Below are 13,206 nucleotides of genomic sequence, written 5' to 3'. Positions count from 1 at the left end.
TCGTATCTAAATAAGTTTGAACAATTTTTTTTATTTCGATTTTAAAAGAACAATGTAAAGTAAAGATGTACGTTTGCCTTAAGAAAGAAAGAAACCCGCCAAAATTAGGACCTGGGGATGCAAATGGTATCTCGCCTATCGTTTACATACTCTACTGCACTGTTTTGAAGTGGACGATGTATTTTATACACAGACAACAAGTTCTAGTTTTTTCAAATTTTATTAACATCGATGACAAAGTACAGTATTTTAACATTAATTTTACTTTTTTAATATTTCATCAATGCCTCTAAAATACAGCCTAATAAAAAAATTAATACAGTTATTTTTGCTCTTCTCTGATTTACAATGTTTTGAAAACTTGTCTTTGATTGATGAATTTCATTGTCATTAATTTTGGCACTTTGTGATTTCTTTTTTTTTTGTCTTTATAAAAGATACATAAAAAATGGAACATGCAATAAGGCCAATTAGACGGTGTTAGCAGAGAAATGATTTCTGAAAGTATTTTATCCTTTTGATAATATATTTGAGAGAGACAATAATAACTGTCATTATAGTGTAATACTAAAATCATACATATATTATATACACAAATAACATTGGACCACGTCGTATATAGATATATTAAAATGTGAAAATTTTATATGAAAAATATGTTGTGTACAATTTGATCGATCTAAAGAGAATGTCACAGTGATAATTCAGTGTTAAATTGGATATATTTTACATGAGCAGTTCTTTATTTAGTTATTGTTTATGGTAATAATTATCTCCGTCATTTATTTATTACAGTTGTCTCTACATGTATAGTAATTGGCAACTCATGTTTAAAACACTTTTGTAGAAAGCAAATTTGATTGTGCATACCTACGTAGGTAGAATTAATCAAAACTATGGAACCAATTTAAATATTGCACAAAATATTATATCACGGTTATTTTAAATTTTGCATGGCTTTTGGTAAATTGGGGATTTTTATATGTATTTTTTTAATATCTACAATCATTAGTTTCTGACTTTTAAAAAGCGCTATAATTCAAAATAATGGGGGCTGCAGTACGGTACAGGTCAAAAAGTAACCGACAAAAATAGGCTGTATATGTATACAGATGTCCCAGAACCCCCCGATTAAACTTCGCGGCCTTAGATCTCGAGAACGGGTAAATTATATTGAAAATTTGTAAACGCCTTTGTTTTTAGCTTAAAGGGAGAAGCTGATATATATATTTAGTTGTCATATATTGGCAAGAAAACAGATGTCCAAACACAGTTACACCATTGTTTTTAAATGTTAACGTCAGGTTGAATTTTTTAATTTTGTAAAACATTTATTATAAAAATTGGGACGGAATAAAAGCTCTAGGTATTCCATGGCCAGCTCGCAGCACATATTTAATGCTCTTAAATTTATTTTTGTGGTGATATATAAAAGATTTGGTATATTTGTGACTCTTGCGTAATTTAGAACTCTTTAATTCTATTAACACGTTCGCGGACACTGACAAATTTTTGGTGTTCGCAGAATCGCAGTTTTACCGCTTCGGTATTAGTATAGCTAGAAATGTGGGAGTTGCAAATGTAATATTTATTACTTTTTTACTTTAGTTTTTGATATAAAAAAAAAAACTAAAAAATTAACGAAAATGTCAACATTTGATGACAGTTTTCGAAAAAATGCATTTGTGTAACATTTGGAATCGGTTCCACATTAGGTTTGGATGAAGGTCTGCATTGCCCAAATGTGGGACATTTTACAAAATTGAATCTGCCTTCCTGGGACAGTGAAGTTTTGTGTACTTGATTCTGTATAGACTTCTTGACGGCGAATCCCGCATTGACTTTATACGGAGCTCACAAAGTTGACGGAATATCCCGCTTTGTCCCTAGATATAGAGCGGCATTAATCACTTTGTCCGCTAACGGGTTAATCGCCACAGGTCGCCAACTAACAACAAGTTTTCTGTTCAGTGTGCGACAGTACGAATATATGCTTAAATGACTGCTTTTGAAACAGATATCACCAATTGTTTGTAAAAAAGTGGTAGTATATTATTTCATTCAACTTCAATTTTTTATATTATTAAATTTTAATTTTTTTATAGCATGAAAACGAAACAAACACCTTGTTTTTGTCATGTCTACTGAAACACCACCTGCTTAAAATTTAGCAATTGATAAGCGCTTTCGGTGGATTGTGAACGGATTTTAGTTAAAAAATTATATTTTGACCAGTACTCTTTCCTGTGCGAAGTCTGCCTCAGGCGTCTATTGTTAACCACAAATTTTTATGAGGGCTTAACCACCCACCGTTGTAAACTTGTCAACTTACCCCGAGTAATACAGATGGCAGTCCATCTGGACAAACCCCTTTCCAGTCATCTCGACTGCGGCAAGTTTACAAGGGTCTTTGGAAGTCAATAGACGCCTAAGGCAGACTCCGCACAAGAGTTCTGGTCAGAGTATGTCTGAACATGAACGTTGCCAAATTTACGATCAAGTGGTGTTTCAACAGAAATAGCAAAGACTATAAATGTTTTATATCACTGTCATCGCAATTTCATGAAGTATCAAAATCAATTAAAATGTGTACGCTGCAAATTAAAAACATAATTGCGACGCCAACCCTATGTATATGTCATATTTGTAGTGTACTAAATTAAGTTTCCCGAATTAACCTAAAAACAACAGCGTTTACACAATTACAATATTTCTATCCATTGCACACTTGTATATAAATAAGTAAAATTAACATAATTGAAGTGTTTTTGTTTTTAACTTCACCGATTTATCACACATGTATATTCTCTTTTTTGTGTAAACATATCCAAAGAATTCACAAATCACTGCTACGAAAATAGTAGATACTGTTCACTTTGTGTCTTCCAGAGCTGTCTATACATTGCGTGCGCCTGCTTTATTATAATTTTTTTTGATCAATTGTAAAAGCAGGTTTAACAATTTTTCAACAAATTGAAAAAAAATATGTCTTTACTGTTGTACATAATTTCAAATTATGAAATTTGGTGAGTTCGTTTATTACCACTCTGCAAACAAGATCCGTCAGATGAAACGTATCGAATAAAAACCTTAATAATTATTGCAAATAATCTTTACCAATTTTTAAGCATATTGACGAATTTTACCTGTTTAGCGAAACGCGTCGATTTTTTATATCAACTTTGGTGTTAGGATGTTGTATGTTTTTAATGCGCACATAAACCACATAGGTAATTTTGTCGATTATTGAAAAGTTTCTACAAAATGGCAAATATTTTAAAATTATTATCAAAAAAGCGAAGGTCCACTGTTCTGTTTGAAAAGAGTGCTTCATTATTGAATAAAAAATACATATTTACAATATTGTTTACCTTTGGTTTTAAAAAAAGATATTTTAAAATTAGGTTCATTTTACAATAACACTTCATGTTCTTCCTATGTCTTGAAGCGGTGTCTCTGCGTTTAGCCCATGGGATTTTAAATACATTTCCAACCTGTGTGTACCTCCATGTTAGCAGACTTAACTGTTATGAATTTCCACAACTTTCTCTATATAACGTAAGAGCGATTTTTTTTATTAGTCTATTATCGTCTTTTTAGTTTTTCATCACGCATTTTTAAAAATCAATATCCCAATTATTTGTGGCAATTTCAGAACGCAGTTTTCATCACTGTTTTCGGTTTACAAAATTATAAGCTACCTGGAAAAACTGACAATTTTCTGCCTTTTGCTGTATCTCAATTGGAACAAAAAACTTGACAATGGTTCCCGGGTAACTTCTAGAGTTTTATAAGCTGAAAACAATAGTGAAACCTGCGTTCCGAAATTTTCATAAATAATCGAGATATTCATTTTTAAATATACGTAATGATTAACTTCACCCAAATGTTAAAAAGAAGATGATAACAATCTAATTAAAAAAAAAGCTTGCTTTTGCGTTACATAGAAAAAGTTGTAGACAAGTTATACTTAAAATTTCATAACAAGAAATCTCTCAATAATGGAGATATTACATTCTAAAACTGTATTGATACCATAGGGACGCCTCTTAAGAATACCGATGCAATCAACAGTTTTTAAAGATTTTAGTATATATAAAAATGAGTACTATTTATATTTCAATAAAAACAACTAGCCACTAGAAGTAAACGAATTTGACAAAATGGTATGATAAAAACAAACCACATTGCTGTACTTCGCGCATTACTTCTTGATTCGTTCAAATTTGGTTAAAAAACAGACCATTACATTTATAGCATATAAGTCGACTGCGATTTGTCAACAATTCAATATTTTCAATTTAATGTTGCTATTTGCGGAGATTTATGTCTAAATTTCGAAAATAAATATTTTATGAATATATTTTTAAGTCTTGTAAATATTGTTGGTAAGCTTCGCCTGATAGATCTTGTGTATATCGCAATAGTGAGTAATAAACCATCAGAGTTTTTTTTTTATTGTAGAAAGTCAAGGTGTGATTGTTTTTCTTTATAGCTCGTACTAAACAGATATTGACAATTTAAAAAAATATATCTATTTTTTTAAATATACATTTGTAAAACACGTTCCAACTAGACAAGCATCCAGTTTTAGTAAATATGATCAAATAACAAATAACACTTATTTATACAACGAAGTATATGTGCTCACAGCAACAGGTTATAAGGCTACAACACAATGTGCAGGCGCAAAAGGCACATATTTATACACTGACTTTTAGCTACAACGTACTACTTGGTCACAGACAGCATGTTAGAATATATGCTTTGGTGTAATAATGCTATTAAAAATTTAAAATAAGTCTTTGATAGGTTATTTTTAAAAATCTAGTTTAACGTTTCTCTCCTGGAAGGATCGTCGGATTCCGGAGAAGAAATTTCATATTTATTATTAGCAGGTATCATTTCACTTAAGTCAGAATTATCTTTTACAAAACAGTACTTACAGCGCATTTTCGTGTCATCGTCTACTCTTACTGACTGCATAATTATGCATAAAGTTATAAAAGAAATCACGAAGAGAACTGATGGTATGCTAATGGCGATAATTAAATCTCTCCATGTTCGTTTCAAATCATATCGGGCTATTACCATAAAGGAGTTATTCTGGAAAGGACTAATTAGTATGTTGGTATTTGTTAAAAGAACATACTTTATTATAGTAACAAGGATAACGCGACTGTGCAGTCTGATTTTTTCCATCACTCCCATGTGAATTAAGAAAATCTAAACATTCCCCTTTGAGTGTATTTACGCAACCATCTAAATTGATATATAGTCGCGAGCTTTTGTATATAGTTAAGGCAGACTGCATTGGAACGAACTTATCCTGGGAATCTATTACTCGTTTCCATTTTCCACATAAATTCCAAAATTCTCTAAAAGTCATATAAGGCGACGGTATGTCTTCTAAATTATACAAGGTTCCGTTGATACAGTCAGTGGCACTGTAACGGAAAGAAATTGATGGAATCATGTGCAATACCTCAGCCACTTTTTGCCACGAAACGTACTGAACATGTTTCAAAAGAGTGCATTTTATAACTCTAACCATTGTTGGATAGTAACTAATAGAAAAAGAACATTTCGTCGCTTTCAATGACGTTAACATTGTAACAAATTTAAAAACATAGTATATACAAAACTATTTCGTGGCAAAAACTGACCCTTTTACCGTTTTACCTTATGCGTTTCTCCTCGATATTGTATAGAACCGTAGCACATGACACCATAAATACTTCATCAGGTTTTGTAATCCAAAACTGAGTAGGCTCAACTTCTTTTCCTTCTTGGTTACCATTAGCTTCTGTAGTTGCGACCGCAGAACTGCAAGAAGCCTGGTAAACTTTATTACCAGAAGAAATGAAGACGTTCTTCGTTATGGAGGTTATATTTTCTTTACATATTCTGTCACAGCTAAAAGGTTTTTTTATTCTCGTGCACTTCGATCCTTTACATTCGAAAAATCCATTTAATTTTGCGTTGTCTTTGTCACTATCAACTGTAGAGCCATCAGCTCGGTAATGACATTTGTAAATTTGCGAAATATTCATGCAATGACCAAGCGAGCAATTAAATAATCCCTTCAGAGAGCTACATTCTGTTCCGTTGTTGCAATTATGTTTCTTCAGTTCTTTTATATTGGCAGGAGGACAGTGAGATGTCCGGAAAGTTGTACAATTCAATATTTGTATCGTAGTGCCGTTTTGCCTAGTGGTCGCATGGATTTGTGGACAAAATCCTGACGTTTTGGTCAAACACCACTCACCACATGAAGCCCAGCTGCAGTTATTGAGCATACTTGTGTTTACAGTTTGGCACATGACAGGCCGCTCTTCAAATCCGGAATGAAAAGCTCTGTAGGAAGGAATGTAAATAACTACAGTTAAATAAATTAACGAAACACAACTAAAAACTACAATTAATTGGCAAAAACATATACATCCACAAATACGTTTGTCCTGTTGGGGAATCATGCGCGGCTTGCACTTGTTTCGACGGCCCATTTTTTTTTTGTTTTATTTTGTTTTTAGACAATTAAAGGCACCTCGTGTTTTGTTATTATTAAAACATATTACTTCACTACATGACGGGAGTTAACTAAGGAGAAAATACTCTTACACCCTGACGACGTGGAGCGTCGCAGCGCAAGCGTCACTCATTCGAATAAATTTCAGATGATTATTGGATTTCTAATGTCATCCAGAAATAAACGCACAAGTCGATAAATTCCCAAAAGAGGAAAATTCAATGAAAATATAAAACAACTTGCTGACTTTTATTTATTCAATATATCCACACATTTGTACATAATTTAACTTGAAATAGTACGCCATAACTAAAGTTCTACAAATTTCGGTCATTTTGTATATTGATACATAATATGTGGATCAACGTTTATAAAAACGACAATTGTATAAAATACAAAAGATGCGAAGCGACGTGACGAAATCTTATACGGCGGTGGTGCTAATATGAGTTGTCATCGTAGTCATCATCCCTGTAAATAAAAAAAATCTTCGATTAGAATGAACATTCTCTTGTATCAAGTCCCTAGTTGAAATATCGGTATACTGTGAAAAGGACATTTGTTAACAATTTAAACACAATATAAAAGATATGGTCTAAAGAGTGTAGACAGTATTTCACCTTTTGTATTTAAAGGTACGTGTCCACTGGAAAACAACTCTCACGAGAGTTCTGATTTTGATTTTATACCATCTTTAATTTTAAGTTGTTATTTCAAATTTCAAAGGTCTATTAAAATCTATTAAAAATACACGTAAAACAGACTTATCGGAGATCACTGTCGCACTTCGAAATGCGTTCGTATTTTGAGAGTCGCTCAGAAACTCCGAGAAACCAGGTAAAAACGATACGCTTACCCAGTTGAGGGCAGGCCCGAACATGGCTTTACGGGCTGATTTTGGAATTATTTCTCGCAAGCGCCCTCCAAGTGGACACTTACCTTAAGAATTAATAAATCACAGTTAAAGAACTTTTAATAAGATTTACTTGGTAAAATTTTCAGAGCGAAATGGACGATCAGACAAATTTTGGGTAGCGTTTTACGATATTTTTAAAATACATCTAAAATTTTACAACATTCTAATAATTTCGCAAAATTACTGGATAAATAAAATAAAATTAGTCCTTCGTCAATTCGGCCAATTAAACTTGCGGGTACGTAGAAAGGTAAAAAATGTGTTGTATAACTGTTATGAATTTTAAAACATTACGACACGAACTTGTTTACTCCAGAATCTACAATCACGCTTAATTTGCTACATACTAACTAAAAGATACTACGTTCTAGAAAGTGAATTATAATGTATTACGAATACGTACTCGGCAGGAAAGTGATGCATGTACTTATTGCAGGTCTTGCCACAACCAGGGCAATACCAGTAGCTAAGAACTCCAACAGAAGCAGCAAAGAGCAAGTTTGGAATGGTAATGGAAAGAATAAGATGCCTTAAAGTGTCGTCCCACGAATACCTTGCTACCACAATATCTGGATAAACTCTGCTATAATAACATGGAAAAGGGGTTCCAGCTGTGTTATATCCATACTGTCGTGCGAATTCGGAGCAATTAACAGAAGGTGGATATCCGCATCCTTCCGCATTTATAAGAAATCTTGTATCGACTACATCCCATTGAACATTTAATGGCGGTTTCCAATCCCTGAATGGTATTTTCGTATAATTTACATATATTTGATGGCATCGTGTTGCTTCACGTGTACAACCTTCACGACACGACGCCCAAGAACAATTCGTTAGTCCTTCAGCATAAACATGCTGCGTTCCGACACAAGTTACCGGTTCGGGTTCATAGTCCGCCATCAAACTCGTAATAGCAGGATCAACAACGAAAGGAATAAGAAAGAGAAATGCGAATACTGATATAAAAGCGGTGATTCCAAGACATAATGATGTATAAAACTTTGCAGTTTCTGCAATTGAGATGAGCGTCAACTGATTTTTTTCAATAATAGCACTCATTATATTAGATTATATATTACGAAGTATATATATATATATATAGTGCTACTAAAAATGACGCTTTCCCCTTCGCGATTAGATTGCTTTCATTCAGTCTCGATCTAGCAGGAGGGGAATGCCTGAAACAAAACCATTTATTAAATTCACATATAGAAATGAAGTTAAATTACCTACGTGATTGATCTCAAAGTGCCATTATCGAGTTTCCCCCTCCTCGATCTGTCATATTGTTTGCAGAGGTAGTCTTCTCCAAAGTTTCGTTGTCAGCAGAAACGCAGCTCTGAAAACGCATTTTAGCGTCATCTCCGACAACAACGGTCCGTTGACAAAGAATAAGTGTGAGACATGATACAACAAAAAGTACGGAGGGCAAAACGGACGCTACAAGGAACTGTTTTGTTGTGGTCGCCAAATCAAAACGTGCAACGACAACTCCTGGATTGTCGATCGAATAGAAACACGGGAAGCGCGCACGAGCGTTATGATCGGTTCCATCTTTACCATAAACGCGTAAAAACTCTTTACATTCATCACGTAAAGTATTAACACAACCTTCCAAATTTATCAAGAGTCTACTTTCGTTCGCAATTAGTAAATCTGGCTCCGGAGGCGCTATAATTCTTTTCTCATCCAATGGAATCGCATTGAAAACGCTCAAGTAACTCAAATATGTAAAATTTGTAAGGTCAGTCAATATATTATTTGCAAGCAAAGAACCATTGACGCAATCAACTGCAACTACTCCTTTAGTTGTATTTAGAATGTTGTAACAAGAAGACATCATGATGTTGTCTTGAGATTCATTCCATATTTCTTCACCACTTTCGAGATCTATAGCACGTTGACATTGCGATAGATAGACTTTATCACCACTCAGTAGTATAACATTTTTATTTCTAGTCGGAATATCAACACATCGTCTGTCACAGTTGTATGGAGTTCGAATTCTCTCACAAGTTCCTCTGTTACAGCTGTATAAACCATTTAAATCGATACAGGTGATCTTTCCTCGTCTACCGGAACATTTAAGAGGAGGATCTGTTTCTTTAAAGATGCACTCAAACGCGTCTGTTATATTTATACACATACCCATAGTACAATTGAACGTTCCTGTAAGGTTCTTGCAGTCGTCCGCTATACATCGACTTCTTTTAGCATTTTCCTGATCAATCCCATAACATGTTTTGTTCGCCGTGTTTGTACAATTCGCTAAAAGTAAATTGGATCCATTTTGTCTAAGATTAACGTAAATCTGCATACAAGAACCGGACGTTTTACTTAAACACCATTCGCCACATGACCCCCAATCACAGGTTTCCACTTGTACCGCTCTTGTAGTAGTACACATAACCGGGTCTTCTGATATCCCCGATTTCATTGCACGAGTTGACGGAACGTATATTGCGACTGTTAAATAAACTATAGCTACACTGCTAAGAACTAAAGTCATTTGACATAAACATATTGTGCCACAAATTCTGTTGTCTTGGGGAGGAATAATAAGGTCCTCGACAGGTACTGGCTTCTTTTTCGGCATTTTACTTCTTTAGATATCATACCGTTAGCAGCACATCATGTTCGAAACTAGTGTACGAATTTGATAAATGCGCATGTCCCACGCGCGCGTTAGTTGATCAATAGCTTACTGCGGCTGCTTCTAATCAATATTACGCGCACCACCTGCCCGCAGAACTCGGAAAATCAGTTTTTTTATGTGAAAAATAGTCTTAGTTACGCGTTGGAAATTAAACAAGGAGTAAAATTAAATGATGTAACTTAGTTGTGAATGGTTATTGATGGGAATACTTACGCGAGAAGGCAGAATCTCTCTGAAGTGGCGCCTCACATGGATGACAGCGTGCTAGTGCTGTTTAAGACGTCTGGCGGGGATCGGCGCCAAAATCGATACTGTAAATACGGACTGCAGTGTTCTGAACATCAGGCCAACCGACAGCACTTCGTGCATGTGTTCCAAGTAACCAGCTGTTCTGGAGCACCAAATCCGTCTGAATGTTAGTGATTTTATGCAAAGACATGCAACGTTGAATAATGTAGAGAGAAATTAACCGGAAGTGCAGTAAAATCGAATCAAGTGGGTTTATTATGTAGTTAAATTTAGGGGAAAAAAACTTTTTGAGTTTAAGTGGATTCGCGATTTATGCTGTGAGCTGGCCACAGCCGCTCGCGCCTGAGTGTGTATGCAGATGGTGGGGTCCAGGAATTTGTTTTATCTTGAACCGCGACCATGGAGGAGGCGCCAGAAATCAAGCAAACTTGGCAACAAAAGTTACTCTTTTACACTACAGCGTTCTTCGTACTGCTTGGCACTTTTAGCTTATTTTCGTTTTTATTCCTTGTGCCTTTCGTCATTGATCCGGCTTTTACAACAATTTTTATGGAGTTTGACGAAACTCCCGCATTATGTATGACAGTGAAAGCTGATAGACGGTTAGGTGTCTCTAATTGTAGTTGGACATCATGTCGGGAAGGGTGCACGAAAGACATATATGACTGCACACAAATTCTCGTTCATTATAAAAAAGTACCTCCGGATTACAATTTGACAGCTCCTCCAGACATCAGAACCCCACGTGAAGAAAGGAGCATACCTGAAGAGTATGACTACGAAAAGAATATTTCGGAGGAAGAACAGACCACCGGTCTTATGGGAGATGACTCCGAATGGTATTACCGTGAAGCAAGATTACTTCCGAACGTTAAGGGTTGTGGTTATCCACCAATGCTCAATTGTTCCATTTTTCTTAAATTGTACAAAGAAGTAGGTACTAATTACACGTGCTATTACAGCCGGGTAGACCCCAGCATGGTGATTAGCCATTTGGACATGTGGCAAGTCTACATGAACTTGGTCTATGCCATGGCAATTCCAATTCCCTCCTTTATCGTGTCCGTAATATATTTGGCGATTGCATATTTCAAAATATATAATGATGATGAAGAGACTGCACCACTCGAAAAAAATGCTGAAGCCATGGATATTGAAGGTGAAAGCGGACCAGATGCTACTCCCGTTCAACCTGCTAGCGGAGGAATAACTCCAGCCAGTGAAGCTTTCAGAGAAGACTTGGCTAGTTTCGGACATCACTTTAAAGTGGCGATGGTTGATGAGATGAGTCGTGACAGCTTTACCGAAGGTGTACTTTCGGTATCGATAGGAGGGTAAGTCACTATTTACTTCTTGCTCTTCTACGTCCCCTCATATATGTAATATATCGTTTGTAATTTTTACAGAAATGTTGGAAAAACAATGACTACAAGTATCTCGACCACAGGAGGTCCTATAGCTGATATTTAATTCCTGTCACGTCTTGGCATTTCTCAGGCTTGTGTGTTTTATCTTAATTTGATAAGGTTTAGGATAAACATACGAATAAAATTAAAAACAAAATGGAAGTGGTTATTACCTCTTCGCCACAGTTAAAGTATGTTTAACGTGGCTTTAAAAATATTTTTTAAATATAGTGTTTTAGGCCGCTACAAATGAATATGAAACGCTGATAACAGCTTCATTTATACAAAGGAGCGAAACTGATGCTTCAATGGTTGTTTCATATTACAAACATCGTATGTGCAGTACGTGAAAAAAAAATTTAAGAAAAAGACTTAATAACAAACACCAACCGGGTCTCATGTAAATTTCATAAAGTTCAACGAAATTGTAACAAAATTATTCCTTTGGGAATTTTAATTCCCTTCCAGATACGTACTTCTAACATGTTTGATTCATTTTCAAAAGCAATACTGTGCATTCGTTTGTGGGGTTTCAGTGATATAAGCTCCTGTTGTGCTACAAACATATTTATCCAAATTTCTAGTTCAATTATCAATTTTATAACATCCATAGTTTAAACACGTCCGTGTGTACATTGCGTAATTTTTACTGTATTTTTTAATTTAATCTTGATGTTATTGTACATAGAAATTCTCTTTAAAATTGTTACAACACTAATTATATTGTTAAAATTTATAAGGAAAAAATTATATTAATTTGTAAAATTTCATGTACAGTTTATCGACTATATGAAATTTCAACGTATTTATTGAAAATTGTTCAAGATTTTTGCCTTCTTATTATAATATGCATTTGTAATATTTTTAATACACGAATTCAACTAACTAACTCCCTTGATATGTTCACAATGCATGTCTTCAAAATAACCCAGTTGTCGAGTGAAATTTTATTGTTTACAATACCCTAAAACCAAAGTATCTTTATTTTCAGAGAGGGACCAACCGAGGAACATTGCACAGTAATGTTGCAAGTATCGATGCAATGAATTATTTTCTAGCACATGCAGTTGTCAACATATTCAGTTATGTTATCTTCTAATTAAAACATATATAATTTTAGGCAAGTGTCATTATCGGCAATGTTGTTCACCACTCTAATAGTGTCGATAGCTTAAAATCATTATGACTCACTGCTGACAATTTGTTTTACCTTGCTACTATCACCGATTAATTTAACTCATTTGTGATATTTAACACTGCTCATCTAGGAGTAAAAATATTAGGTTTCAGTAATACACATCACAAAAATATAATGTTTTTGTCTCTCAATTCTCAATCCCATCCCAATCTCCAAACTCTAGTAATTTTGAGAAAATAACGAAATATTTAAAAACATATTTGTTTCGTAATTCAAACAGCGATGGTAACTAGACAGATGACGTGTTGA

The 13,206-nt window shown here is 34.5% G+C and overlaps 4 protein-coding genes across 5 annotated transcripts; 1 reads left to right on the top strand and 3 right to left on the bottom strand.

Moving 5' to 3' along the window:
- Positions 1–394: 394 nt before the first annotated feature.
- LOC135131169 (uncharacterized) lies at positions 395–6,648 on the bottom strand. The gene is made up of 3 exons (XM_064058752.1): positions 5,683–6,648; positions 5,153–5,447; positions 395–5,106 (listed from the first exon to the last, which is right to left on the bottom strand). The coding sequence occupies exons 1-3, from the start codon at positions 6,504–6,506 to the stop codon at positions 4,828–4,830; spliced, it is 1,398 nt and encodes a 465-aa protein (XP_063914822.1). The 5' UTR covers positions 6,507–6,648; the 3' UTR covers positions 395–4,827.
- A 111-nt stretch (positions 6,649–6,759) lies between these two features.
- LOC135131172 (protein tipE) lies at positions 6,760–8,607 on the bottom strand. The gene is made up of 2 exons (XM_064058756.1): positions 7,849–8,607; positions 6,760–7,000 (listed from the first exon to the last, which is right to left on the bottom strand). Exons 1-2 carry the CDS (start codon positions 8,505–8,507, stop codon positions 6,970–6,972), a joined length of 690 nt encoding a protein of 229 aa, XP_063914826.1. The 5' UTR covers positions 8,508–8,607; the 3' UTR covers positions 6,760–6,969.
- LOC135131170 (uncharacterized) lies at positions 8,537–10,089 on the bottom strand. Its single transcript, XM_064058753.1, has 2 exons — positions 8,682–10,089; positions 8,537–8,626 (listed from the first exon to the last, which is right to left on the bottom strand). The coding sequence occupies exon 1, from the start codon at positions 10,042–10,044 to the stop codon at positions 8,692–8,694; it is 1,353 nt and encodes a 450-aa protein (XP_063914823.1). The 5' UTR covers positions 10,045–10,089; the 3' UTR covers positions 8,537–8,626; positions 8,682–8,691.
- A 134-nt stretch (positions 10,090–10,223) lies between these two features.
- On the top strand, positions 10,224–13,072 carry LOC135131171 (protein tipE). 2 transcript variants are annotated; one of them, XR_010280880.1, is made up of 3 exons: positions 10,224–11,687; positions 11,760–11,950; positions 11,999–13,072. XR_010280880.1 is itself a non-coding variant. In XM_064058755.1 (2 exons), the coding sequence occupies exons 1-2, from the start codon at positions 10,753–10,755 to the stop codon at positions 11,821–11,823; spliced, it is 999 nt and encodes a 332-aa protein (XP_063914825.1). In that variant the 5' UTR covers positions 10,224–10,752; the 3' UTR covers positions 11,824–13,072. The 2 variants fall into 2 exon arrangements, 1 of the variants encoding a protein (XP_063914825.1); XM_064058755.1 differs by having other exon boundaries at positions 11,760–13,072.
- Positions 13,073–13,206: the final 134 nt, after the last annotated feature.

Source organism: Zophobas morio, unplaced genomic scaffold (genome assembly GCF_036711695.1).
Source record: "Zophobas morio isolate AGI-343-1 ecotype UQ-CSIRO unplaced genomic scaffold, CSIRO_AGI_Zmor_V1 ptg000019l, whole genome shotgun sequence".
Classification (NCBI taxonomy): domain Eukaryota; kingdom Metazoa; phylum Arthropoda; class Insecta; order Coleoptera; family Tenebrionidae; genus Zophobas; species Zophobas morio.
The sequence above is the reverse complement of the archived record's forward strand: the minus strand, read 5'-3'. Positions and strand labels throughout refer to the sequence as shown.

Coding starts and splice junctions, on each gene's coding strand:
- LOC135131170 (XM_064058753.1), bottom strand. CDS start 10,044: ATGCCGAAAAAGAAGCCAGTACCTGTCGAGGACCTTATTATTCCTCCC.
- LOC135131171 (XM_064058755.1), top strand. CDS start 10,753: ATGGAGGAGGCGCCAGAAATCAAGCAAACTTGGCAACAAAAGTTACTC. Junction 11,688..11,759: donor CTTTCGGTATCGATAGGAGG/GTAAGTCACTAT, acceptor TAATTTTTACAG/AAATGTTGGAAAAACAATGA.
- LOC135131169 (XM_064058752.1), bottom strand. CDS start 6,506: ATGGGCCGTCGAAACAAGTGCAAGCCGCGCATGATTCCCCAACAGGAC. Junction 5,448..5,682: donor ATCGAGGAGAAACGCATAAG/GTAAAACGGTAA, acceptor TTTCCGTTACAG/TGCCACTGACTGTATCAACG. Junction 5,107..5,152: donor ATCCTTGTTACTATAATAAA/GTATGTTCTTTT, acceptor AGTCCTTTCCAG/AATAACTCCTTTATGGTAAT.
- LOC135131172 (XM_064058756.1), bottom strand. CDS start 8,507: ATGAGTGCTATTATTGAAAAAAATCAGTTGACGCTCATCTCAATTGCA. Junction 7,001..7,848: donor ATGCATCACTTTCCTGCCGA/GTACGTATTCGT, acceptor TTTTATTTACAG/GGATGATGACTACGATGACA.